We start from the raw sequence: 22,481 nt of genomic DNA on the forward strand, positions 1-22,481 counted from the left end.
GGTCAGTGCTGTGCAGCGGGTGAGGGGTCAGTGCTGTGCAGTGGGCGAGGGGTCAGTGCTGTGCAGCAGGTGAGGGGTCAGTGCTGTGCAGTGGGTGAGGGATCAGTGCTGTGCAGCGGGTGAGGGATCAGTGCTGTGCAGCGGGTGAGGGATCAGTGCTGTGGGTGAGGGGTCAGTGCTGTGCAGCAGGTGAGGGGTCAGTGCTGTGCAGTGGGTGAGGGATCAGTGCTGTGCAGCAGGTGAGGGATCAGTGCTGTGCAGCGGGTGAGGGATCAGTGCTGTGCAGCAGGTGAGGGGTCAGTGCTGTGCAGTGGGTGAGGGATCAGTGCTGTGCAGTGGGCGAGGGGTCAGTGCTGTGCAGCAGGTGAGGGGTCAGTGCTGTGCAGTGGGTGAGGGATCAGTGCTGTGCAGCAGGTGAGGGATCAGTGCTGTGCAGCGGGTGAGGGATCAGTGCTGTGCAGCGGGTGAGGGGTCAGTGCTGTGCAGCAGGTGAGCGGTCAGTTCTGTGCAGCGGGTGAGGGGTCAGTGCTGTGCAGTGGGCGAGGGGTCAGTGCTGTGCAGCAGGTGAGGGGTCAGTGCTGTGCAGTGGGTGAGGGATCAGTGCTGTGCAGCGGGTGAGGGGTCAGTGCTGTGCAGCGGGTGAGGAGTCAGTGCTGTGCAGGAGGTGAGGGGTCAGTGCTGTGCAGCGGGTAAGTGGTCAGTGCTGTGCAGCGGGCGAGGGGTCAGTGCTGTGCAGCGGGCGAGGGGTCAGTGCTGTGCAGCGGGTGAGGGGTCAGTGCTGTGCAGCGGGTGAGGAGTCAGTGCTGTGCAGGAGGTGAGGGGTCAGTGCTGTGCAGCGGGTGAGTGGTCAGTGCTGTGCAGCGGGCGAGGGGTCAGTGCTGTGCAGCGGGCGAGGGGTCAGTGCTGTGCAGCAGGTGAGGGGTCAGTGCTGTGCAGTGGGTGAGGGATCAGTGCTGTGCAGCGGGTGAGTGGTCAGTGCTGTGCAGCAGGTGAGGGGTCAGTGCTGTGCAGCGTGTGAGGGGTCAGTGCTGTGCAGCGGGTGAGGGGTCAGTGCTGTGCAGCGGGTGAGGGGTCAGTGCTGTGCAGCGGGCGAGGGGTCAGTGCTGTGCAGCGGGTGAGCGGTCAGTGCTGCGCAGCGGGTGAGGGGTCAGTGCTGTGCAGCGGGTGAGGGGTCAGTGCTGTGCAGCGGGTGAGGAGTCAGTGCTGTGCAGGAGGTGAGGGGTCAGTGCTGTGCAGCGGGTGAGTGGTCAGTGCTGTGCAGCGGGCGAGGGGTCAGTGCTGTGCAGCGGGCGAGGGGTCAGTGCTGTGCAGCGGGCGAGGGGTCAGTGCTGTGCAGCGGGCGAGGGGTCAGTGCTGTGCAGCGGGTGAGTGGTCAGTGCTGTGCAGCGGGTGAGGGGTCAGTGCTGTGCAGCGGGTGAGGGGTCAGTGCTGTGCAGCGGGTGAGGGGTCAGTGCTGTGCAGCGGGCGAGGGGTCAGTGCTGTGCAGCGGGTGAGGGGTCAGTGCTGTGCAGCGGGTGAGCGGTCAGTGCTGCGCAGCGGGTGAGGGGTCAGTGCTGTGCAGCGGGTGAGCGGTTAGTTCTGTACAGCGGGTGAGGGGTCAGTGCTGTGCAGCGGGTGAGGGGTCAGTGCTGTGCAGCAGGTGAGGGGTCAGTGCTGTGTAGCAGGTGAGCGGTCAGTGCTGTGCAGCGGGCGAGGGGTCAGTGCTGTGCAGCAGGTGAGCGGTCAGTGCTGTGCAGCGGGTGAGGGGTCAGTGCTGTGTAGCAGGTGAGCGGTCAGTGCTGTGCAGCGGGTGAGGGGTCAGTGCTGTGCAGCAGGTGAGCGGTCAGTGCTGTGCATCGAGTGAGGGGTCAGTGCTATGCAGTGGGCTAGGGGTCAGTGCTGTGCAGTGGGTGAGGGGTCAGTGCTGTGCAGTGGGTGAGGGGTCAGTGTTGTGCAGCGGGTGAGGGGTCAGTGGTGTGCAGCGGGCGAGGGGTCAGTGCTGTGCAGCGGGCGAGGGGTCAGTGCTGTGCAGCGGGTGAGCGGTCAGTGCTGTGCAGGAGGTGAGGGGTCAGTGCTCTGCTGCAGGTGAGGGGTCAGTGCTGTGCAGCGGGTGAGGGGTCAATGCTATGCAGTGGGTGAGGGGTCAGTGCTATGCAGTGGGTGAGGGGTCAGTGTTGTGCAGCGGGTGAGGAGTCAGTGCTGTGCAGCGGGCGAGGGGTCAGTGCTGTGCAGCGGGTGAGGGGTCAGTGCTATGCAGTGGGTGAGGGGTCAGTGCTGTGCAGTGGGTGAGGGGTCAGTGTTGTGCAGCGGGTGAGGGGTCAGTGCTGTGCAGCGGGCGAGGGGTCAGTGCTGTGCAGCGGGCGAGGGGTCAGTGCTGTGCAGAAGGTGAGCGGTCAGTGCTGTGCAGCGGGTGAGGGGTCAGGGCTGTGCAGCGGGTGAGGGGTCAGTGTTGTGCAGCGGGTGAGTGGTCAGTGCTGTGCAGCGGGTGAGGGGTCAGTGCTGTGCAGCGGGTGAGGGGTCAGTGCTGTGCAGCGGGTGAGGGGTCAGTGCTGTGCAGCGGGTGAGGGGTCAGTGCTGTGCAGCGGGTGAGGGGGTCAGTGCTGGCAGCGGGTGAGGGGTCAGTGCTGTGCAGCGGGTGAGGGGTCAGTGCTGTGCAGCGGGTGAGGGGTCAGTGCTGTGCAGCGGGTGAGCGGTCAGTGCTGTGCAGCGGGCGAGGGGTCAGTGCTGTGCAGAGGGTGAGCGGTCAGTGCTGTGCAGCGGGTGAGGGGTCAGTGCTGTGCAGCGGGTGAGGGGTCAGTGCTGTGCAGCGGGTGAGGGGTCAGTGTTGTGCAGCGGGTGAGGGGTCAGTGTTGTGCAGCGGGTGAGGGGTCAGTGCTGTGCAGCGGGTGAGGGGTCAGTGCTGTGCAGCGGGTGAGGGGTCAGTGCTGTGCAGCGGGTGAGGGGTCAGTGTTGTGCAGCGGGTGAGGAGTCAGTGCTGTGCAGCGGGTGAGGGGTCAGTGCTGTGCAGCGGGTGAGGGGTCAGTGCTGTGCAGCGGGTGAGGGGTCAGGGCTGTGCAGCGGGTGAGGGGTCAGTGTTGTGCAGCGGGTGAGTGGTCAGTGCTGTGCAGCGGGTGAGTGGTCAGTGCTGTGCAGCGGGTGAGGGGTCAGTGCTGTGCAGCGGGTGAGGGTTCAGTGCTGTGCAGCGGGTGAGGGGTCAGTGCTGGCAGCGGGTGAGGGGTCAGTGCTGTGCAGCGGGTGAGGGGTCAGTGCTGTGCAGCGGGTGAGGGGTCAGTGCTGTGCAGCGGGTGAGGGGTCAGTGCTGTGCAGCGGGTGAGGGGTCAGTGCTGTGCAGCGGGTGAGCGGTCAGTGCTGTGCAGCGGGCGAGGGGTCAGTGCTGTGCAGAGGGTGAGCGGTCAGTGCTGTGCAGCGGGTGAGGGGTCAGTGCTGTGCAGCGGGTGAGGGGTCAGTGCTGTGCAGCGGGTGACGGGTCAGGGCTGTGCAGCGGGTGAGGGGTCAGTGTTGTGCAGCGGGTGAGGGGTCAGTGCTGTGCAGCGGGTGAGGGGTCAGTGCTGTGCAGCGGGTGAGGGGTCAGTGCTGTGCAGCGGGTGAGGGGTCAGTGCTGTGCAGCGGGTGAGGGGTCAGTGCTGGCAGCGGGTGAGCAGTCAGTGCTGTGCAGCGGGAGAGGAGTCAGTGCTGTGCAGCGGGTGAGCGGTCAGTGCTGTGCAGCGGTTGAGGGGTCAGTGCTGTGCAGCGGGTGAGCGGTCAGTGCTGTGCAGCGGTTGAGGGGTCAGTGCTGTGCAGCGGTTGAGGGGTCAGTGCTGTGCAGCGGGTGAGGGGTCAGTGCTGTGCAGCGGGTGAGCGGTCAGTGCTGCGCAGCAGGTGAGGGGTCAGTGCTGTGCAGCGGGTGAGGGGTCAGTGCTGTGCAGCGGGTGAGGGGTCAGTGCTGTGCAGCGGGTGAGGGGTCAGTGCTACGCAGCGGGTGAGCGGTCAGTGCTGCGCAGCGGGTGAGGGGTCAGTGCTGTGCAGCGGGTGAGCGGTCAGTGCTGTGCAGCTGGTGAGGGGTCAGTGCTGTGCAGCGGGTGAGCGGTCAGTTCTGTGCAGCGGGTGAGCGGTCAGTGCTGTGCATCGACTGAGGGGTCAGTGCTATGCAGTGGGCGAGGGGTCAGTGCTGTGCAGCGGGTGAGGGGTCAGTGCTGTGCAGTGGGTGAGGGGTCAGTGCTGTGCAGCGGGTGAGGGGTCAGTGCTGTGCAGTGGGTGAGGAGTCAGTGTTGTGCAGCGGGTGAGGTGTCAGTGCTGTGCAGCGGGCGAGGGGTCAGTGCTGTGCAGCGGGTGAGGGGTCAGTGCTGTGCAGCGGGTGAGCGGTCAGTGCTGTGCAGGAGGTGAGGGGTCAGTGCTGTGCAGCCGGTGAGGGGTCAGTGCTGTGCAGCGGGTGAGGGGTCAGTGCTGTGCAGCGGGTGAGCGGTCAGTGCTGTGCTGCGGGTGAGAGGTCAGTGCTGTGTAGCGGGCGAGGGGTCAGTGCTGTGCAGCGGGTGAGCGGTCAATGCTGTGCAGCGGGTGAGGGGTCAGTGCTGTGCAGGAGGTGAGCGGTCAGTGCTGTGCAGCGGGCGAGGGGTCAGTGCTGTGCAGCGGGCGATTGGTCAGTGCTGTGCAGCGGGCGAGGGGTCAGTGCTGTGCAGGCAGAGGACATGCTGCGGTGTGACACTGGTGAATGATCCTTAGTGACATCACATCATGTTCTCCACTCACATCCAAAGCTGCTGATCCACATACAGTGATCTCACGACCTGCTCTGAGTGGGGGGCTCCACAGAAAGCCTCTCACGTTGGGGTCCGCACTGACACTCGATGTGTTTTATGGAGGTTTTGTGTGGAGGCCCCTTTATTTGTGGCTTGTGATGTTGTGTTACAGCTGCGGGAGGCCGTACGTCCCGGAGAACACAGCGGAGAGGATGCCGGACGCAGAGGGGGACGCACCGCCCTCCGGGCACAGAGCAGGTACGTCACGTCTCATACCTGTGGTGCTCTCATAGCCGTGGCGCTCTCACAGTCGTGGTGCTCTCACAGCCATGGCCCTGTCTCAGCCGTGCCACTCTCACAGCCGTGGCGCTCTCACAGCCGTGGCACTGTCATAGCCGTGGCCGTTTCAGCCGTAGCACTCTCACAGCCATGGCCCTGTCTCAGCCATGCCGCTTTCACAGCCGTGGCAGTCATAGCCGTGGCCGTCTCAGCCGTAGCACTCTCACAGCCGTGGCCCTGTCTCAGCTGTGGCGCTCTCACAGCCGTGGCCCTGTCTCAGCCATGCCGCTCTCACAGCCGTGGCCCTGTCTCAGCTGTGGCGCTCTCACAGCCGTGGCCCTGTCTCAGCTGTGGCGCTCTCACAGCCGTGGCCCTGTCTCAGCTGTGGTGCTCTCACAGCCGTGGCCCTGTCTCAGCCATGCCGCTCTCACAGCCGTGGCCCTGTCTCAGCCATGCCGCTCTCACAGCCGTGGCCCTGTCTCAGCAGTAGCACTCTCACAGCCGTGGCCCTGTCTCAGCCATGCCGCTCTCACAGCCGTGGCCCTGTCTCAGCAGTAGCACTCTCACAGCCGTGGCCCTGTCTCAGCCATGCCGCTCTCACAGCCGTGGCCCTGTCTCAGCAGTAGCACTCTCACAGCCGTGGCCCTGTCTCAGCCATGCCGCTCTCACAGCCGTGGCCCTGTCTCAGCAGTAGCACTCTCACAGCCGTGGCCCTGTCTCAGCTGTGGCGCTCTCACAGCCGTGGCCCTGTCTCAGCTGTGGCGCTCTCACAGCCGTGGCGCTCTCACAGCCGTGGCGCTGTCATGTGGTATATCTGGTTATTGCAGAGGATCCGGCTCCGGCCACGTCAGATTACGACAGCACGCACGAGACCAACAACAGCGACAGCAGCGACATCGCGCAGAACGAGGAGGAGGCCGAGCTCGCCCCACCCCGGGTGTACCGATCCCACAGCTCCGACCTCCACGTGCCGCCCGCCGAGGTCAGTGCTCACACCCGTCACATGTGGACGAACAGGCGAGCTGTACTGACCATAGCTGGGTCCTGATGGAGCAGTGATGCAGTATAAAGCATGGGGGTTGTCTCTCCACGTTACGTCTGTATGTGACTGCCCCTCTTCTCTCCAGGAGAAGCTCCTCGTGGCCCCGGAGCCCCTCATCATGGATAACATTGAGGATCTGATGGGAGGGGTGAACAATTGGAACTTTCCTATATTTGATCTGATGGAAATAACGGGACAGAAGAGCGGGAGGATCCTCAGCCAGGTGGGCGCGGTGCCGGACGCGGGGGCGGAGGGGAGATGATGGGTGTGATTGTCTCTTTTTCTCGCCCTAGATGTCATATCGGCTGTTCGATGACATGAATCTGCTGGAGACGTTTAAGATCCCAGTGAGGGAATTCATGAACTACTTCCACGCGCTGGAGAACGGATACAGAGACATCCCCTGTGAGTCCATCACCTGCGCACTGTCCGCTACGACGCCCTACTACATTCCTCCCCCCTCTGACAGCCATAAATAAAGTCCATAATAAGTTCCTAACCAGTCTCCTTCACCCTCTGGCTGCTGTCTAGACAGTCCCCAGTAACTTTCTAGCCAATGTGCTTCCCTCAGGCAGCTGTAAATTATAAGATACTGGTTAGTCTCCAAACCCCTCTGGCAGATGTAAACATGGTCCCCAATAGGGTTAATACGGTTAGTCTACTTACCTAAATGTAGGCCCTAGAAAGTTCCCAATAAGTCTGCCTCTCTACCTGGCAACTATAAATTCAACCTTTGGTAAGTTCATAGTTGGCCTCCTTACCCCTCTGGCAGCTGAAATGTAGTCCTCAATAAGTTCACAGTAGGTTTCCATACCTAGAGTCCCCAGTCAGTCTCTTCCTCCCTCTGGCAGCTATAACTAGAGTCCCCAGTCAGTCTCTTCCTCCCTCTGGCAGCTATAACTAGAGTCCCCAGTCAGTTTCCTTACCCCCATGGTAACTCACTGAAGTCACCACAACTCTCCTAGTAAGTCTCCTGTCCCCTCTGGCAGCTATAAGTTTAGTTCACACTTAGATCTCCAAGAACCAGGATTTGACACCTCGGGTCAGCTAATCTCAATGAGGCTGTGAGCAGAGTTACGACTCTTCCTGGGGCTCTGTTGCAGATTTCCGCTTTCAGCAGAGCTCAGACAATGAGGGAGAATGAAGGGGTCACTGGGGACCTCCAGCCATCATTATCTCCCCCTCACAAGGTGGAGGAACAGGACAGAGAGGTCACACAGTTCAGACTAGAGAGGAAGTACGAGGATACAAAGTACCACAGCTGCAGCATGAGCCTGCAGCTGTTGTGTCCTCCTGCACTTCTCCGCAGCTGTTGTGGCCTCCTGGACTTCTCCGCAGCTGTTGTGTCCTCCTGCACCTTCTCCGCAGCTGTTGTGTCCTCCTGCACCTTCTCCGCAGCTGTTGTGTCCTCCTGCACTTCTCCGCAGCTGTTGTGTCCTCCTGCACTTCTCCGCAGCTGTTGTGTCCTCCTGCACCTTCTCCGCAGCTGTTGTGTCCTCCTGCACTTCTCCGCAGCTGTTGTGTTCTCCTGCACCTTGTCCGCAGCTGTTGTGTCCTCCTGCACTTCTCCACAGCTGTTGTTTCCTCCTGCACATTCTCCGCAGCTGTTGTGTCCTCCTGCACCTTCTCCGCAGCTGTTGTGTACTCCTGCACTTCTCCGCAGCTGTTGTGTCCTGCACTTAACTACCTAACTTGCTGATTAGCCCGGCACTCCCGCAGCTTTTGCAGTTTCCTTAGCAGGTATAACTTGCTGATTAGCTCGGCTCTCGCGCAGCTTTTGTACTTCTCTTAGCAGGTATAACTTGCTTATTAGCTCGGCTCTCGTTCAGCTTTTGCTGTTTCCTTAGCAGGTATAACTTGCTGATTAGCTCTGCTCTCGCGCAGCTTTTTCAGTTTCCTTAGGAGGTATAACTTGCTGATTAGCCCGGCTCTCACGCAGCTTTTGCAGTTTCCTTAGCAGCTATAACTTACTAATTAGCTCGGCTCTCGCGCAGCTTTTGCAGTTTCCTTAGCAGTTATAACTTGCTGATTAGCCCGGCTCTCGCGCAGCTTTTGCAGTTTCCTTAGCAGCTATAACTTGCTGATTAGCCCGGCTCTCGTGCAGATTTTGCAGTTTCCTTAACAGGTATAACTTGCTGATTAGCCCGGCTCTCGCGCAACTTTTGCTGTTTCCTTAGCAGGTATAACTTGCTGATTAGCCCGGCTCTCGTGCAGATTTTTCAGTTTCTTTAGCAGGTATAACTTGCTGATTAGCCCGGCTCTCGCGCAACTTTTGCTGTTTCCTTAGCAGGTATAACTTGCTGATTAGCCTGGCTCTCCCGCAGCTTTTGCAGTTTCCTTAGCAGGTATAACTTGCTGATTAGCCCGGCTCTCGCGCAGCTTTTGCAGTTTTCTTAGCAATTATAACTTGCTGATTAGCACGGCTCTCGCGCAGCTTTTGCAGTTTCCTTAGCAGGTATAACTTACTGATTTGCCCGGCTTTCGCGCAGCTTTTGCACTTTCCTTAGCAGGTATAACTTGCTGATTAGCTCGGCTCTCGCGCAGGTTTTGCAGTTTCCTTAGTAGGTATAACTTGCTGATTAGCCCGGCTCCCGCGCAGCTTTTGCACTTTCCTTAGCCGGTATAACTTGCTGATTAGCCCGGCTCTCGCGCAGCTTTTGCACTTTCCTTAGCAGTATAACTTGCTGATTAGCCCGGCTCTCGCACAGCTTTTGCAGTTTCCTTAGCAGCTATAACTTGCTGATTAGCCCGGCTCTCGTGCAGCTTTTGCAGTTTCCTTAGCAGGTATAACTTGCTGATTAGCCCGGCTCTCGTGCAGCTTTTTCAGTTTCCTTAGCAGGTATAACTTGCTGATTAGCCCAGCTCTCGCGCAGCTTTTGCAGTTTCCTTAGCAGCTATAACTTGCTGATTAGCCCGGCTCTCATGCAGCTTTTGCAGTTTCCTTAGCAGCTATAACTTGCTGATTAGCCCGGCTCTCATGCAGCTTTTGCAGTTTCCTTAGCAGGTATAACTTGCTGATTAGCCCAGCTCTCGCGCAGCTTTTGCAGTTTCCTTAGCAGCTATAACTTGCTGATTAGCCCGGCTCTCATGCAGCTTTTGCAGTTTCCTTAGCAGGTATAACTTGCTGATTAGCCCGGCTCTCGCACAGCTTTTGCAGTTTCCTTAGCAGGTATAACTTGCTGATTAGCCCGGCTCTCGCGCAGCTTTTGCAGTTTCCTTAGCAGGTATAACTTGCTGATTAGCCTGGCTCTCGTGTAGCTTTTGCAGTTTCCTTAGCAGCTATAACTTGCTGATTAGCCCGGCTCTCGTGCAGATTTTGCAGTTTCCTTAACAGGTATAACTTGCTGATTAGCCCGGCTCTCGTGCAGATTTTGCTGTTTCCTTAGCAGGTATAACTTGCTGATTAGCCCGGCTCTCGTGCAGATTTTTCAGTTTCTTTAGCAGGTATAACTTGCTGATTATCCCGGCTCTCGCGCAACTTTTGCTGTTTCCTTAGCAGGTATAACTTGCTGATTAGCCTGGCTCTCCCGCAGCTTTTGCAGTTTCCTTAGCAGGTATAACTTGCTGATTAGCCCGGCTCTCGCGCAACTTTTGCTGTTTCCTTAGCAGGTATAACTTGCTGATTAGCCTGGCTCTCCCGCAGCTTTTGCAGTTTCCTTAGCAGGTATAACTTACTGATTTGCCCGGCTTTCGCGCAGCTTTTGCACTTTCCTTAGCAGGTATAACTTGCTGATTAGCTCGGCTCTCGCGCAGGTTTTGCAGTTTCCTTAGTAGGTATAACTTGCTGATTAGCCCGGCTCTCGCCATCTTTTGCAGTTTCCTTAGCAGGTATAACTTGCTGATTAGCCCGGCTCCCGCGCAGCTTTTGCACTTTCCTTAGCCGGTATAACTTGCTGATTAGCCCGGCTCTCGCGCAGCTTTTGCACTTTCCTTAGCAGGTATAACTTGCTGATTAGCCCGGCTCTCGCACAGCTTTTGCAGTTTCCTTAGCAGCTATAACTTGCTGATTAGCCCGGCAATCCTGCAGCTTTTGCAGTTTCCTTAGCAGGTATAACTTGCTGATTAGCCCGGCTCTCGTGCAGCTTTTTCAGTTTCCTTAGCAGCTATAACTTGCTGATTAGCCCGGCTCTCGTGCAGCTTTTGCAGTTTCCTTAGCAGGTATAACTTGCTGATTAGCCCGGCTCTCGCGCAGCTTTTGCAGTTTCCTTAGCAGGTATAACTTGCTGATTAGCCTGGCTCTCGCACAGCTTTTGCAGTTTCCTTAGCAGGTATAACTTGCTGATTAGCCCGGCTCTCGCGCAGCTTTTGCAGTTTCCTTAGCAGGTATAACTTGCTGATTAGCCTGGCTCTCGTGTAACTTTTGCAGTTTCCTTAGCAGCTATAACTTGCTGATTAGCCCGGCTCTCGTGCAGATTTTGCAGTTTCTTTAGCAGCTATAACTTGCTGATTAGCCTGGCTCTCGTGCAGCTTTTGCAGTTTCCTTAGCAGGTATAACTTGCTGATTAGCCTGGCTCTCGTGTAGCTTTTGCAGTTTCCTTAGCAGGTATAACTTGCTGATTAGCCCGGCTCTCGTGCAGCTTTTTCAGTTTCCTTAGCAGCTATAACTTGCTGATTAGCCCGCCTCTCATGCAGATTTTGCAGTTTCCTTAGCAGCTATAACTTGCTGATTAGCCCGGCTCTCGTGCAGCTTTTGCAGTTTCCTTAGCAGGTATAACTTGCTGATTAGCCCGGCTCTCGCGCAGCTTTTGCAGTTTCCTTAGCAGGTATAACTTGCTGATTAGCCCGGCTCTCAAGCAGCTTTTGCAGTTTCCTTAGAAGGTATAACTTGCTGATTAGCCCGGCTCTCGCACAGCTTTTGCAGTTTCCTTAGCAGGTATAACTTGCTGATTAGCCCGGCTCTCGCGCAGCTTTTGCAGTTTCCTTAGCAGGTATAACTTGCTGATTAGCCCGGCTCTCAAGCAGCTTTTGCAGTTTCCTTAGCAGGTATAACTTGCTGATTAGCCCGGCTCTCGCACAGCTTTTGCAGTTTCCTTAGCAGGTATAACTTGCTGATTAGCCCGGCTCTCGCGCAGCTTTTGCAGTTTCCTTAGCAGGTATAACTTGCTGATTAGCCTTTCTCTCGTGTAGCTTTTGCAGTTTCCTTAGCAGCTATAACTTGCTGATTAGCCCGGCTCTCGTGCAGATTTTGCAGTTTCCTTAGCAGCTATAACTTGCTGATTAGCCTGGCTCTCGTGCAGCTTTTGCAGTTTCCTTAGCAGGTATAACTTGCTGATTAGCCCGGCTCTCGCGCAGCTTTTGTAGTACACCCCACCTGCCCTTAGCCGTGTTCTCGTGTCTGATGCAGATCAGTTGGTCGCCCTCCACTGATTATCATATGACGCCTCTGGCTTTGCTTCTTATTCCTGATTATTAATCTGTGGACCCTCTGTAGTAATGACCCCCCCATAAGTCGTCTCTGAACACTGACATTTGTACTAGAATCTTCCGCAGCTAGTAATTGCCATTGCTCAGTTCGGCCACTGTAAATTTAAGCTCTGAACTGCGGCCATTTCCCGTCTCTCCTTTATATGTATGTACTGAGCTTCTGACTTGTATAGAGGAGATGACTGAGAATCTCTGGAAGTTTCCCAATATCAGTCTGTTCACTGTGCTGTGCTGTGATATGTTGTGATCTACTGAGCTGTGATCTACTGTGATCTACGGTGCTGTGCTCTGCTGTTATGTGATATTATGTGATTTGCCGTGCTGTGCTCTTTCTCTCTGCGCTGTGCTCTTTCTCTCTGCGCTGTGCTCTTTCTCTCTGCGCTGTGCTCTTTCTCTCTGCGCTGTGCTCTTTCTCTCTGTGCTGTGCTCTTTCTCTCTGCGCTGTGCTCTTTCTCTCTGTGCTGTGCTCTTTCTCTCTGCCGTGCTGTGCTCTATCTCTGTATGCTGTGCTCTTTCTCTCTGTGCTGTGCTCTTTGTTGCTGTGCTGTGCTCTTTCTCTCTATGCTGTGCTCTTTCTCTCTGCGCTGTGCTCTTTCTCTCTGTCGTGCTGTGCTCTTTCTCTCTGCGCTGTGCTCTTTCTCTCTGCGCTGTGCTCTTTCTCTCTGCGCTGTGCTCTTTCTCTCTGCGCTGTGCTCTTTCTCTCTGTGCTGTGCTCTTTCTCTCTGCCGTGCTGTGCTCTATCTCTGTATGCTGTGCTCTTTCTCTCTGTGCTGTGCTCTTTGTTGCTGTGCTGTGCTCTTTCTCTCTGTGCTGTGCTCTTTCTCTCTGCGCTGTGCTCTTTCTCTCTGCGCTGTGCTCTTTCTCTCTGCGCTGTGCTCTTTCTCTCTGCGCTGTGCTCTTTCTCTCTGTGCTGTGCTCTTTCTCTCTGCCGTGCTGTGCTCTATCTCTGTATGCTGTGCTCTTTCTCTCTGTGCTGTGCTCTTTGTTGCTGTGCTGTGCTCTTTCTCTCTATGCTGTGCTCTTTCTCTCTGCGCTGTGCTCTTTTTCTCTGCCACGCTGTGCTCTTTCTCTCTGCGCTGTGCTCTTTCTCTCTGCGCTGTGCTCTTTCTCTCTGCGCTGTGCTCTTTCTCTCTGTGCTGTGCTCTTTCTCTCTGTGCTGTGCTCTTTCTCTCTGTCGCGCTGTCCTCTTTCTCTCTGCGCTGTGCTCTTTCTCTCTGCGCTGTGCTCTTTCTCTCTGCGCTGTGCTCTTTCTCTCTATGCTGTGCTCTTTCTCTCTGTCGCGCTGTCCTCTTTCTCTCTGCGCTGTGCTCTTTTTCTCTGCCACGCTGTGCTCTTTCTCTCTGCGCTGTGCTCTTTTTCTCTGCCACGCTGTGCTCTTTTTCTCTGCCACGCTGTGCTCTTTCTCTCTGTGCTGTGCTCTTTCTCTCTGTGCTGTGCTCTTTCTCTCTGCGCTGTGCTCTATCTCTCTATGCTGTGCTCTTTCTCTCTGCGCTGTGCTCTTTTTCTCTGCCACGCTGTGCTCTTTCTTTCTGTGCTGTGCTCTTTCTCTCTGCGCTGTGCTCTTTCACTCTGCGCTGTGCTCTTTCTCTCTGTGCTGTGCTCTTTCTCTCTGCGCTGTGCTCTATCTCTCTATGCTGTGCTCTTTCTCTCTGTCGCGCTGTGCTCTTTCTCTCTGTCTCGCTGTGCTCTTTCTCTCTGTCGCGCTGTGCTCTTTCTCTCTGTGCTGTGCTCTTTCTTGCTATGCTGTGCTCTTTCTCTCTGCCCTGTGCTCTTTCTCTCTGCGCTGTGCTCTTTCTTGCTGTGCTGTGCTCTTTCTCTCTGCGCTGTGCTCTTTCTCTCTGTGCTGTGCTCTATCTCTCTATGCTGTGCTCTTTCTCTCTGTCGCGCTGTGCTCTTTCTCTCTGCGCTGTGCTCTTTTTCTCTGCCACGCTGTGCTCTTTCTCTCTGCGCTGTGCTCTTTCTCTCTGTCGCGCTGTGCTCTTTCTCTCTGTCGCGCTGTGCTCTTTCTCTCTGTGCTGTGCTCTTTCTTGCTGTGCTGTGCTCTTTCTCTCTGCTGTGCTGTGCTCTTTCTTTCTGCCGTGCTGTGCTCTTTCTCTCTGCGCTGTTCACTGTGCTGTGCTGTGCTGTGATATGTTGTGATCTACTGAGCTGTGATCTACTGTGATCTACGGTGCTGTGCTCTGCTGTTATGTGATATTATGTGATTTGCTGTGCTGTGCTCTTTCTCTCTATGCTGTGCTCTTTCTTGCTGTGCTGTGCTCTTTCTCTCTGCACTGTGCGCTTTCTCTCTGCGCTGTGCTCTTTCTCTCTGCGCTGTGCTCTTTCTCTCTGCGCTGTGCTCTTTCTCTCCTTGCTGTGCTCTTTCTTGCTGTGCTGTGCTCTTTCTCTCTGCTGTGCTGTGCTCTTTCTTGCTCTGCTGTGCTCTTTCTTTCTGCCGTGCTGTGCTCTTTCTCTCTGCGCTGTTCACTGTGCTGTGCTGTGCTGTGATATGTTGTGATCTACTGAGCTGTGATCTACGGTGCTGTGCTCTGCTGTTATGTGATATTATGTGATTTGCTGTGCTCTGCTCTTTATCTCTGCGCTGTGCTCTATCTCTCTATGCTGTGCTCTTTCTTGCTGTGCTGTGCTCTTTCTCTCTGCACTGTGCTCTTTCTCTCTGCGCTGTGCTCTTTCTCTCTGCGCTGTGCTCTTTCTCTCTGCGCTGTGCTCTTTCTCTCTGCGCTGTGCTCTTTTTCTCCGTGCTGTGTTCTTTCTTGCAGTGCTGTGCTCTTTCTCTCTGCTGTGCTGTGCTCTTTCTTGCTGTGCTGTGCTCTTTCTTTCTGCCGTGCTGTGCTCTTTCTCTCTGCGCTGTTCACTGTGCTGTGCTGTGATATGTTGTGATCTACTGAGCTGTGATCTACTGTGATCTACGGTGCTGTGCTCTGCTGTTATGTGATATTATGTGATTTGCTGTGCTCTGCTCTTTCTCTCTGCGCTGTGCTCTATCTCTCTATGCTGTGTTCTTTCTTGCTGTGCTGTGCGCTTTCTTGCTGTTCTGTGCTCTTTCTTGCTGTGCTGTGCTCTTTCTCTCTCCTGTGCTCTTTCTCTCTGCTGTGCTCTTTCTCTCTGTGCTGTGCTCTTTCTCTCTGTGCTGTGCTCTTTCTTGCTGTGCTGTGCTCTTTCTCTCTGCTGTGCTGTGCTCTTTCTCTCTGCTGTGCTGTGCGCTTTCTCTCTGCGCTATGCTCTTTCTCTCTGCGCTGTGCTCTTTCTCTCTGTGCTGTGCTTTCTCTCTGTGCTGTGCTTTCTCTCTGCGCTGTGCTCTTTCTTGCTGTGCTGTGCTCTTTCTCTCTGCGCTGTGCTCTTTCTCTCTGCTTTGTGCTCTTTCTCTCTGCGCTGTGCTCTTTCTCTCTGTGCTGTGCTCTTTCTCTCTGTGCTGTGCTCTTTCTCTCTGTGCTGTGCTCTTTCTCTCTGTGATGTGCTCTTTCTCTCTGCGCTGTGCTCTTTCTCTCTGCGCTGTGCTCTTTCTCTCTGCGCTGTGCTCTTTCTCTCTGCGCTGTGCTCTTTGTTGCTGTGCTGTGCTTTCTCTCTGCACTGTGCTCTTTCTCTCTGTGCTGTGCTCTTTCTCTCTGCGCTGTGCTCTTTCTCTCTGCGTTGTGCTCTTTCTCTCTGCGCTGTGCTCTTTCTCTCCGTGCTGTGCTCTTTCTCTCCGTGCTGTGCTCTTTCTTGCTGTGCTGTGCTCTTTCTCTCTGCCGTGCTGTGCTCTTTCTCTCTGCGCTGTGCTCTTTCTCTCTGCGCTGTGCTCTTTCTTGCTGTGCTGTGCTTTTTCTCTCTGCACTGTGCTCTTTCTCTCTGCGCTGTGCTCTTTCTCTCTGTGCTGTGCTCTTTCTCTCTGTGCTGTGCTCTTTCTCTCTGTGCTGTGCTCTTTCTCTCTGTGCTGTGCTCTTTCTCTCTGTGCTGTGCTCTTTCTCTCTGTGCTGTGCTCTTTCTCTCTGCGCTGTGCTCTTTCTCTCTGCGCTGTGCTCTTTGTTGCTGTGCTGTGCTCTTTCTCTCTGCCGTGCTCTTTCTCGCTGTGCTGTGCTCTTTCTCTCTGTGTTGTGCTCTTTGTTGCTGTGCTGTGCTCTTTCTCTCTGCGCTGTGCTCTTTCTTGCTCTTCTGTGCTCTTTCTCTCTGCTGTGCGGTGCTCTTTCTCTCTGTGCTGTGCTCTTTGTTGCTGTGCTGTGCTCTTTCTCTCTGCCATGCTGTGCTCTTTCTCTCTGCACTGTGCTCTTTCTCTCTGTGCTGTGCTCTTTCTCTCTGTGCTGTGCTCTTTCTCTCTGTGCTGTGCTCTTTCTCTCTGTGCTGTGCTCTTTCTCTCTGTGCTGTGCTCTTTCTCTCTTTGCTGTGCTCTTTCTCTCTGTGCTGTGCTCTTTCTCTCTGCGCTGTGCTCTTTCTCTCTGCGCTGTGCTCTTTCTCTCTGCGCTGTGCTCTTTCTCTCTGCGCTGTGCTCTTTCTCTCTGTGCTGTGCTCTTTCTCTCTGCGCTGTGCTCTTTCTCTCTGCGCTGTGCTCTTTCTCGCTGTGCTGTGCTCTTTCTCTCTGCGCTGTGCTCTTTCTCTCTGCGCTGTGCTCTTTCTCTCTGCGCTGTGCTCTTTCTCTCTGCGCTGTGCTCTTTCTCTCTGTGCTGTGCTCTTTCTCTCTGTGCTGTGCTCTTTCTCTCTGTGCTGTGCTCTTTCTCTCTGTGCTGTGCTCTTTCTCTCTGTGCTGTGCTCTTTCTCTCTGCGCTGTACTCTCTCTCTGCGCTGTGCTCTTTCTCTCTGTGCTGTGCTCTCTCTCTGTGCTGTGCTCTCTCTCTGCGCTGTGCTCTTTCTCTCTGTGCTGTGCTCTTTCTCTCTGTGCTGTGCTCTTTCTCTCTGTGCTGTGCTCTCTCTGCCATGCTGTGTCTCTGCCGTGCTGTGCTCTTTCTCTCTGCACTGTGCTCTTTCTCTCTGCGCTGTGCTCTTTCTCTCCGCGCTGTGCTCTTTCTATCTGCGCTGTGCTTTTTCTCTCTGTGCTGTGCTCTTTCCCTCTGTGCTGTGCTCTTTCTCTCTGTGCTGTGCTCTTTCTCTCTGTGCTGTGCTCTTTCTCTCTGCGCTGTGCTCTTTCTCTCTGCGCTGTGCTCTTTCTCTCTGTGCTGTGCTCTTTCTCTCTGTGCTGTGCTCTTTCTCTCTGTGCTGTGCTCTTTCTCGCTGTGCTGTGCTCTTTCTCTCTGCGCTGTGCTCTTTGTTGCTGTGCTGTGTTCTTTCTCTCTGCCATCTTGTGCTCTTTCTCTCTGCGCTGTGCGCTTTCTCTCTGTGCTGTGCTCTTTCTCTCTGCGCTGTGCTCTTTCTCTCTGTGCTGTGCTCTTTCTCTCTGTGCTGTGCTCTTTCTCTCTGCGCTGTGCTCTTTCACTCTGCGCTGTGCTCTTTCTCTCTGTGCTGTGCTCTTTCTCTCTGTGCTGTGCTCTTTCTCTCTGTGCTGTGCTCTTTCTCGCTGTGCTGTGCTCTTTCTCTCTGCGCTGTGCTCTTTGTTGCTGTGCTGTGCTCTTTCTCTCTGCCATGCTGTGCTCTTTCTCTCTGCACTGTGCTCTTTCTCTCTGTGCTTTGCTCTTTCTCTCTGCGCTGTGCTTTCTCTCTGCGCTGTGCTTTCTCTCTGCGCTGTGCTCTTTCTCTCTGTGCTTTGCTCTTTCTCTCTGTGCTGTGCTCTTTCTCTCTGCGCTGTGCTCTTTGTTGCTGTGCTGTGCTCTTTCTCTCTGCCATGCTGTGCTCTTTCTCTCTGCACTGTGCTCTTTCTCTCTGTGCTGTGCTCTTTCTCTCTGCGCTGTGCTTTCTCTCTGCGCTGTGCTCTTTCTCTCTGTGCTTTGCTCTTTCTCTCTGCCATGCTGTGCTCTTTCTCTCTGCGCTGTGCGCTTTCTCTCTGCGCTGTGCTCTTTCTCTCTGTGCTGTGCTCTTTCTCTCTGCGCTGTGCTTTCTCTCTGCGCTGTGCTCTTTCTCTCTGTGCTGTGCTCTTTCTCTCTGCGCTGTGCTCTTTCTCTCTGTGCTGTGCGCTTTCTCTCTGCACTGTGCTCTTTCTCTCTGTGCTTTGCTCTTTCTCTCTGCCATGCTGTGCTCTTTCTCTCTGCGCTGTGCGCTTTCTCTCTGCGCTGTGCTCTTTCTCTCTGTGCTGTGCTCTTTCTCTCTGCGCTGTGCTCTTTCTCTCTGTGCTGTGCGCTTTCTCTCTGCACTGTGCTCTTTCTCTCTGTGCTGTGCTCTTTCTCTCTGCGCTGTGCTTTCTCTCTGCGCTGTGCTCTTTCTCTCTGTGCTGTGTTCTTTCTCTCTGCCATGCTGTGCTCTTTCTCTCTGCGCTGTGCGCTTTCTCTCTGCGCTGTGCTCTTTCTCTCTGCGCTGTGCTCTTTCTCTCTGCGCTGTGCTCTTTCTCTCTGCGCTGTGTTCTTTCTCTCTGTCGTGCTGTGCTCTTTCTCTCTGCGCTGTGCTCTTTCTCTCTGCGCTGTGCTCTTTCTCTCTGCGCTGTGCTCTTTCTCTCTGTGCTGTGCTCTTTCTCTCTGCGCTGTGCTCTTTGTTGCTGTGCTGTGCTCTTTCTCTCTGCCATGCTGTGCTCTTTCTCTCTGCACTGTGCTCTTTCTCTCTGTGCTTTGCTCTTTCTCTCTGCGCTGTGCTTTCTCTCTGCGCTGTGCTCTTTCTCTCTGTGCTTTGCTCTTTCTCTCTGTGCTGTGCTCTTTCTCTCTGCGCTGTGCTCTTTGTTGCTGTGCTGTGCTCTTTCTCTCTGCCATGCTGTGCTCTCTCTCTGCACTGTGCTCTTTCTCTCTGTGCTGTGCTCTTTCTCTCTGCGCTGTGCTTTCTCTCTGCGCTGTGCTTTCTCTCTGCGCTGTGCTCTTTCTCTCTGTGCTTTGCTCTTTCTCTCTGCGCTGTGCTTTCTCTCTGCGCTGTGCTCTTTCTCTCTGTGCTGTGCTCTTTCTCTCTGCACTATGCTCTTTCTGTGCTTTGCTCTTTCTCTCTGTGCTGTGCTCTTTCTCTCTGCGCTGTGCTCTTTCTCTCTGCGCTGTGCTCTTTCTCTCTGTGCTGTGCTCTTTCTCTCTGTGCTGTGCTCTTTCTCTCTGCGCTGTGCTCTTTCTCTCTATGCTGTGCTCTTTCTTGCTGTGCTGTGCTCTTTCTTACTGCGCTGTGCTCTTTCTTGCTGTGCTGTGCTCTTTCTCTCTGCGCTGTGCTCTTTCTCTCTGCCATGCTGTGCTCTTTCTCTCTGCCATGCTGTGCTCTTTCTCTCTGTGCTGTGCTCTTTCTCTCTGTGCTGTGCTCTTTCTCTCTGTGCTGTGCTCTTTCTCTCTGCGCTGTGCTCTTTCTCTCTGTGCTGTGCTCTTTCTCTCTGTGCTGTGCTCTTTCTCGCTGTGCTGTGCTCTTTCTCTCTGCGCTGTGCTCTTTCTCTCTGCGCTGTGCTCTTTCTCTCTGCGCTGTGCTCTTTCTCTCTGCGCTGTGCTCTTTCTCTCTGTGCTGTGCTCTTTCTCTCTGTGCTGTGCTCTTTCTCTCTGTGCTGTGCTCTTTCTCTCTGTGCTGTGCTCTTTCTCTCTGTGCTGTGCTCTTTCTCTCTGCGCTGTGCTCTTTCTCTCTGTGCTGTGCTCTTTCTCTCTGTGCTGTGCTCTTTCTCTCTGTGCTGTGCTCTTTCTTGCTGTGCTGTGCTCTTTCTCTCTGCTGTGCTGTGCTCTTTCTCTCTGCTGTGCTGTGCGCTTTCTCTCTGCGCTGTGCTCTTTCTCTCTGTGCTGTGCTTTCTCTCTGTGCTGTGCTTTCTCTCTGCGCTGTGCTCTTTCTTGCTGTGCTGTGCTCTTTCTCTCTGCGCTGTGCTCTTTCTCTGCTTTGTGCTCTTTCTCTCTGCGCTGTGCTCTTTCTCTCTGTGCTGTGCTCTTTCTCTCTGTGCTGTGCTCTTTCTCTCTGTGCTGTGCTCTTTCTCTCTGTGCTGTGCTCTTTCTCTCTGCGCTGTGCTCTTTCTCTCTGCGCTGTGCTCTTTCTCTCTGCGCTGTGCTCTTTGTTGCTGTGCTGTGCTTTCTCTCTGCACTGTGCTCTTTCTCTCTGTGCTGTGCTCTTTCTCTCTGCGCTGTGCTCTTTCTCTCTGCGTTGTGCTCTTTCTCTCTGCGCTGTGCTCTTTCTCTCCGTGCTGTGCTCTTTCTCTCCGTGCTGTGCTCTTTCTTGCTGTGCTGTGCTCTTTCTCTCTGCCGTGCTGTGCTCTTTCTCTCTGCGCTGTGCTCTTTCTCTCTGCGCTGTGCTCTTTCTCTCTGCGCTGTGCTCTTTCTTGCTGTGCTGTGCTTTTTCTTGCTGTGCTCTTTCTCTCTGCACTGTGCTCTTTCTCTCTGCGCTGTGCTCTTTCTCTCTGCACTGTGCTCTTTCTCTCTGTGCTGTGCTCTTTCTCTCTGTGCTGTGCTCTTTCTCTCTGTGCTGTGCTCTTTCTCTCTGTGCTGTGCTCTTTCTCTCTGCGCTGTGCTCTTTCTCTCTATGCTGTGCTCTTTCTTGCTGTGCTGTGCTCTTTCTTACTGCGCTGTGCTCTTTCTTGCTGTGCTGTGCTCTTTCTCTCTGCGCTGTGCTCTTTCTCTCTGCCATGCTGTGCTCTTTCTCTCTGCCATGCTGTGCTCTTTCTCTCTGTGCTGTGCTCTTTCTCTCTGTGCTGTGCTCTTTCTCTCTGCGCTGTGCTCTTTCTCTCTGTGCTGTGCTCTTTCTCTCTGTGCTGTGCTCTTTCTCGCTGTGCTGTGCTCTTTCTCTCTGCGCTGTGCTCTTTCTCTCTGCGCTGTGCTCTTTCTCTCTGCGCTGTGCTCTTTCTCTCTGCGCTGTGCTCTTTCTCTCTGTGCTGTGCTCTTTCTCTCTGTGCTGTGCTCTTTCTCTCTGTGCTGTGCTCTTTCTCTCTGTGCTGTGCTCTTTCTCTCTGTGCTGTGCTCTTTCTCTCTGCGCTGTGCTCTTTCTCTCTGCGCTGTGCTCTTTCTCTCTGTGCTGTGCTCTTTCTCTCTGTGCTGTGCTCTTTCTCTCTGTGCTGTGCTCTTTCTCTCTGTGCTGTGCTCTTTCTTGCTGTGCTGTGCTCTTTCTCTCTGCTGTGCTGTGCTCTTTCTCTCTGCTGTGCTGTGCGCTTTCTCTCTGCGCTGTGCTCTTTCTCTCTGTGCTGTGCTTTCTCTCTGTGCTGTGCTTTCTCTCTGCGCTGTGCTCTTTCTTGCTGTGCTGTGCTCTTTCTCTCTGCGCTGTGCTCTTTCTCTCTGCTTTGTGCTCTTTCTCTCTGCTTTGTGCTCTTTCTCTCTGCGCTGTGCTCTTTCTCTCTGTGCTGTGCTCTTTCTCTCTGTGCTGTGCTCTTTCTCTCTGTGCTGTGCTCTTTCTCTCTGTGCTGTGCTCTTTCTCTCTGCGCTGTGCTCTTTCTCTCTGCGCTGTGCTCTTTCTCTCTGCGCTGTGCTCTTTGTTGCTGTGCTGTGCTTTCTCTCTGCACTGTGCTCTTTCTCTCTGTGCTGTGCTCTTTCTCTCTGCGCTGTGCTCTTTCTCTCTGCGTTGTGCTCTTTCTCTCTGCGCTGTGCTCTTTCTCTCCGTGCTGTGCTCTTTCTCTCCGTGCTGTGCTCTTTCTCTCCGTGCTGTGCTCTTTCTTGCTGTGCTGTGCTCTTTCTCTCTGCCGTGCTGTGCTCTTTCTCTCTGCGCTGTGCTCTTTCTCTCTGCGCTGTGCTCTTTCTCTCTGCGCTGTGCTCTTTCTTGCTGTGCTGTGCTTTTTCTTGCTGTGCTGTGCTCTTTCTCTCTGCACTGTGCTCTTTCTCTCTGCGCTGTGCTCTTTCTCTCTGCGCTGTGCTCTTTCTCTCTGCACTGTGCTCTTTCTCTCTGTGCTGTGCTCTTTCTCTCTGTGCTGTGCTCTTTCTCTCTGTGCTGTGCTCTTTCTCTCTGCGCTGTGCTCTTTGTTGCTGTGCTGTGCTCTTTCTCTCTGCCGTGCTCTTTCTCGCTGTGCTGTGCTCTTTCTCTCTGTGTTGTGCTCTTTGTTGCTGTGCTGTGCTCTTTCTCTCTGCGCTGTGCTCTTTCTTGCTCTTCTGTGCTCTTTCTCTCTGCTGTGCTGTGCTCTTTCTCTCTGTGCTGTGCTCTTTGTTGCTGTGCTGTGCTCTTTCTCTCTGCCATGCTGTGCTCTTTCTCTCTGCACTGTGCTCTTTCTCTCTGTGCTGTGCTCTTTCTCTCTGTGCTGTGCTCTTTCTCTCTGTGCTGTGCTCTTTCTCTCTGTGCTGTGCTCTTTCTCTCTTTGCTGTGCTCTTTCTCTCTGTGCTGTGCTCTTTCTCTCTGCGCTGTGCTCTTTCTCTCTGCGCTGTGCTCTTTCTCTCTGCGCTGTGCTCTTTCTCTCTGCGCTGTGCTCTTTCTCTCTGTGCTGTGCTCTTTCTCTCTGTGCTGTGCTCTTTCTCTCTGTGCTGTGCTCTTTCTCTCTGCGCTGTGCTCTTTCTCTCTGCGCTGTGCTCTTTCTCTCTGTGCTGTGCTCTTTCTCGCTGTGCTGTGCTCTTTCTCTCTGCGCTGTGCTCTTTCTCTCTGCGCTGTGCTCTTTCTCTCTGCGCTGTGCTCTTTCTCTCTGCGCTGTGCTCTTTCTCTCTGCGCTGTGCTCTTTCTCTCTGTGCTGTGCTCTTTCTCTCTGTGCTGTGCTCTTTCTCTCTGTGCTGTGCTCTTTCTCTCTGCGCTGTACTCTCTCTCTGCGCTGTGCTCTTTCTCTCTGTGCTGTGCTCTCTCTCTGCGCTGTGCTCTTTCTCTCTGTGCTGTGCTCTTTCTCTCTGTGCTGTGCTCTTTCTCTCTGTGCTGTGCTCTGTCTCTGCCATGCTGTGTCTCTGCCGTGCTGTGCTCTTTCTCTCTGCACTGTGCTCTTTCTCTCTGCGCTGTGCTCTTTCTCTCTGCGCTGTGCTCTTTCTATCTGCGCTGTGCTTTTTCTCTCTGTGCTGTGCTCTTTCCCTCTGTGCTGTGCTCTTTCTCTCTGTGCTGTGCTCTTTCTCTCTGTGCTGTGCTCTTTCTCTCTGTGCTGTGCTCTTTCTCTCTGTGCTGTGCTCTTTCTCTCTGCGCTGTGCTCTTTCTCTCTGCGCTGTGCTCTTTCTCTCTGTGCTGTG

At 54.8% G+C, this 22,481-nt stretch overlaps 1 protein-coding gene across 5 annotated transcripts in view; it reads left to right on the forward strand.

The window, feature by feature from the left end:
* PDE3A (phosphodiesterase 3A) overlaps nt 1–22,481 on the forward strand; it is a 611,920-nt gene that overhangs the window by 559,565 nt on the left and 29,874 nt on the right. For all 5 annotated transcript variants that reach the window (XM_073650585.1, XM_073650589.1, XM_073650586.1 and 2 more), the window contains 4 exons: nt 4,867–4,952; nt 5,801–5,955; nt 6,101–6,238; nt 6,309–6,420. In XM_073650585.1, coding sequence (XP_073506686.1) covers nt 4,867–4,952; nt 5,801–5,955; nt 6,101–6,238; nt 6,309–6,420 — 491 coding nt within the window. The remainder of the gene's footprint in view (nt 1–4,866; nt 4,953–5,800; nt 5,956–6,100; nt 6,239–6,308; nt 6,421–22,481) is intronic.

The sequence above is a fragment of the Phyllobates terribilis genome, unplaced genomic scaffold, assembly GCF_046119375.1.
Source record: "Phyllobates terribilis strain yellow unplaced genomic scaffold, ASM4611937v1 Scaffold_10__3_contigs__length_209671492, whole genome shotgun sequence".
NCBI classification, from domain to species: domain Eukaryota; kingdom Metazoa; phylum Chordata; class Amphibia; order Anura; family Dendrobatidae; genus Phyllobates; species Phyllobates terribilis.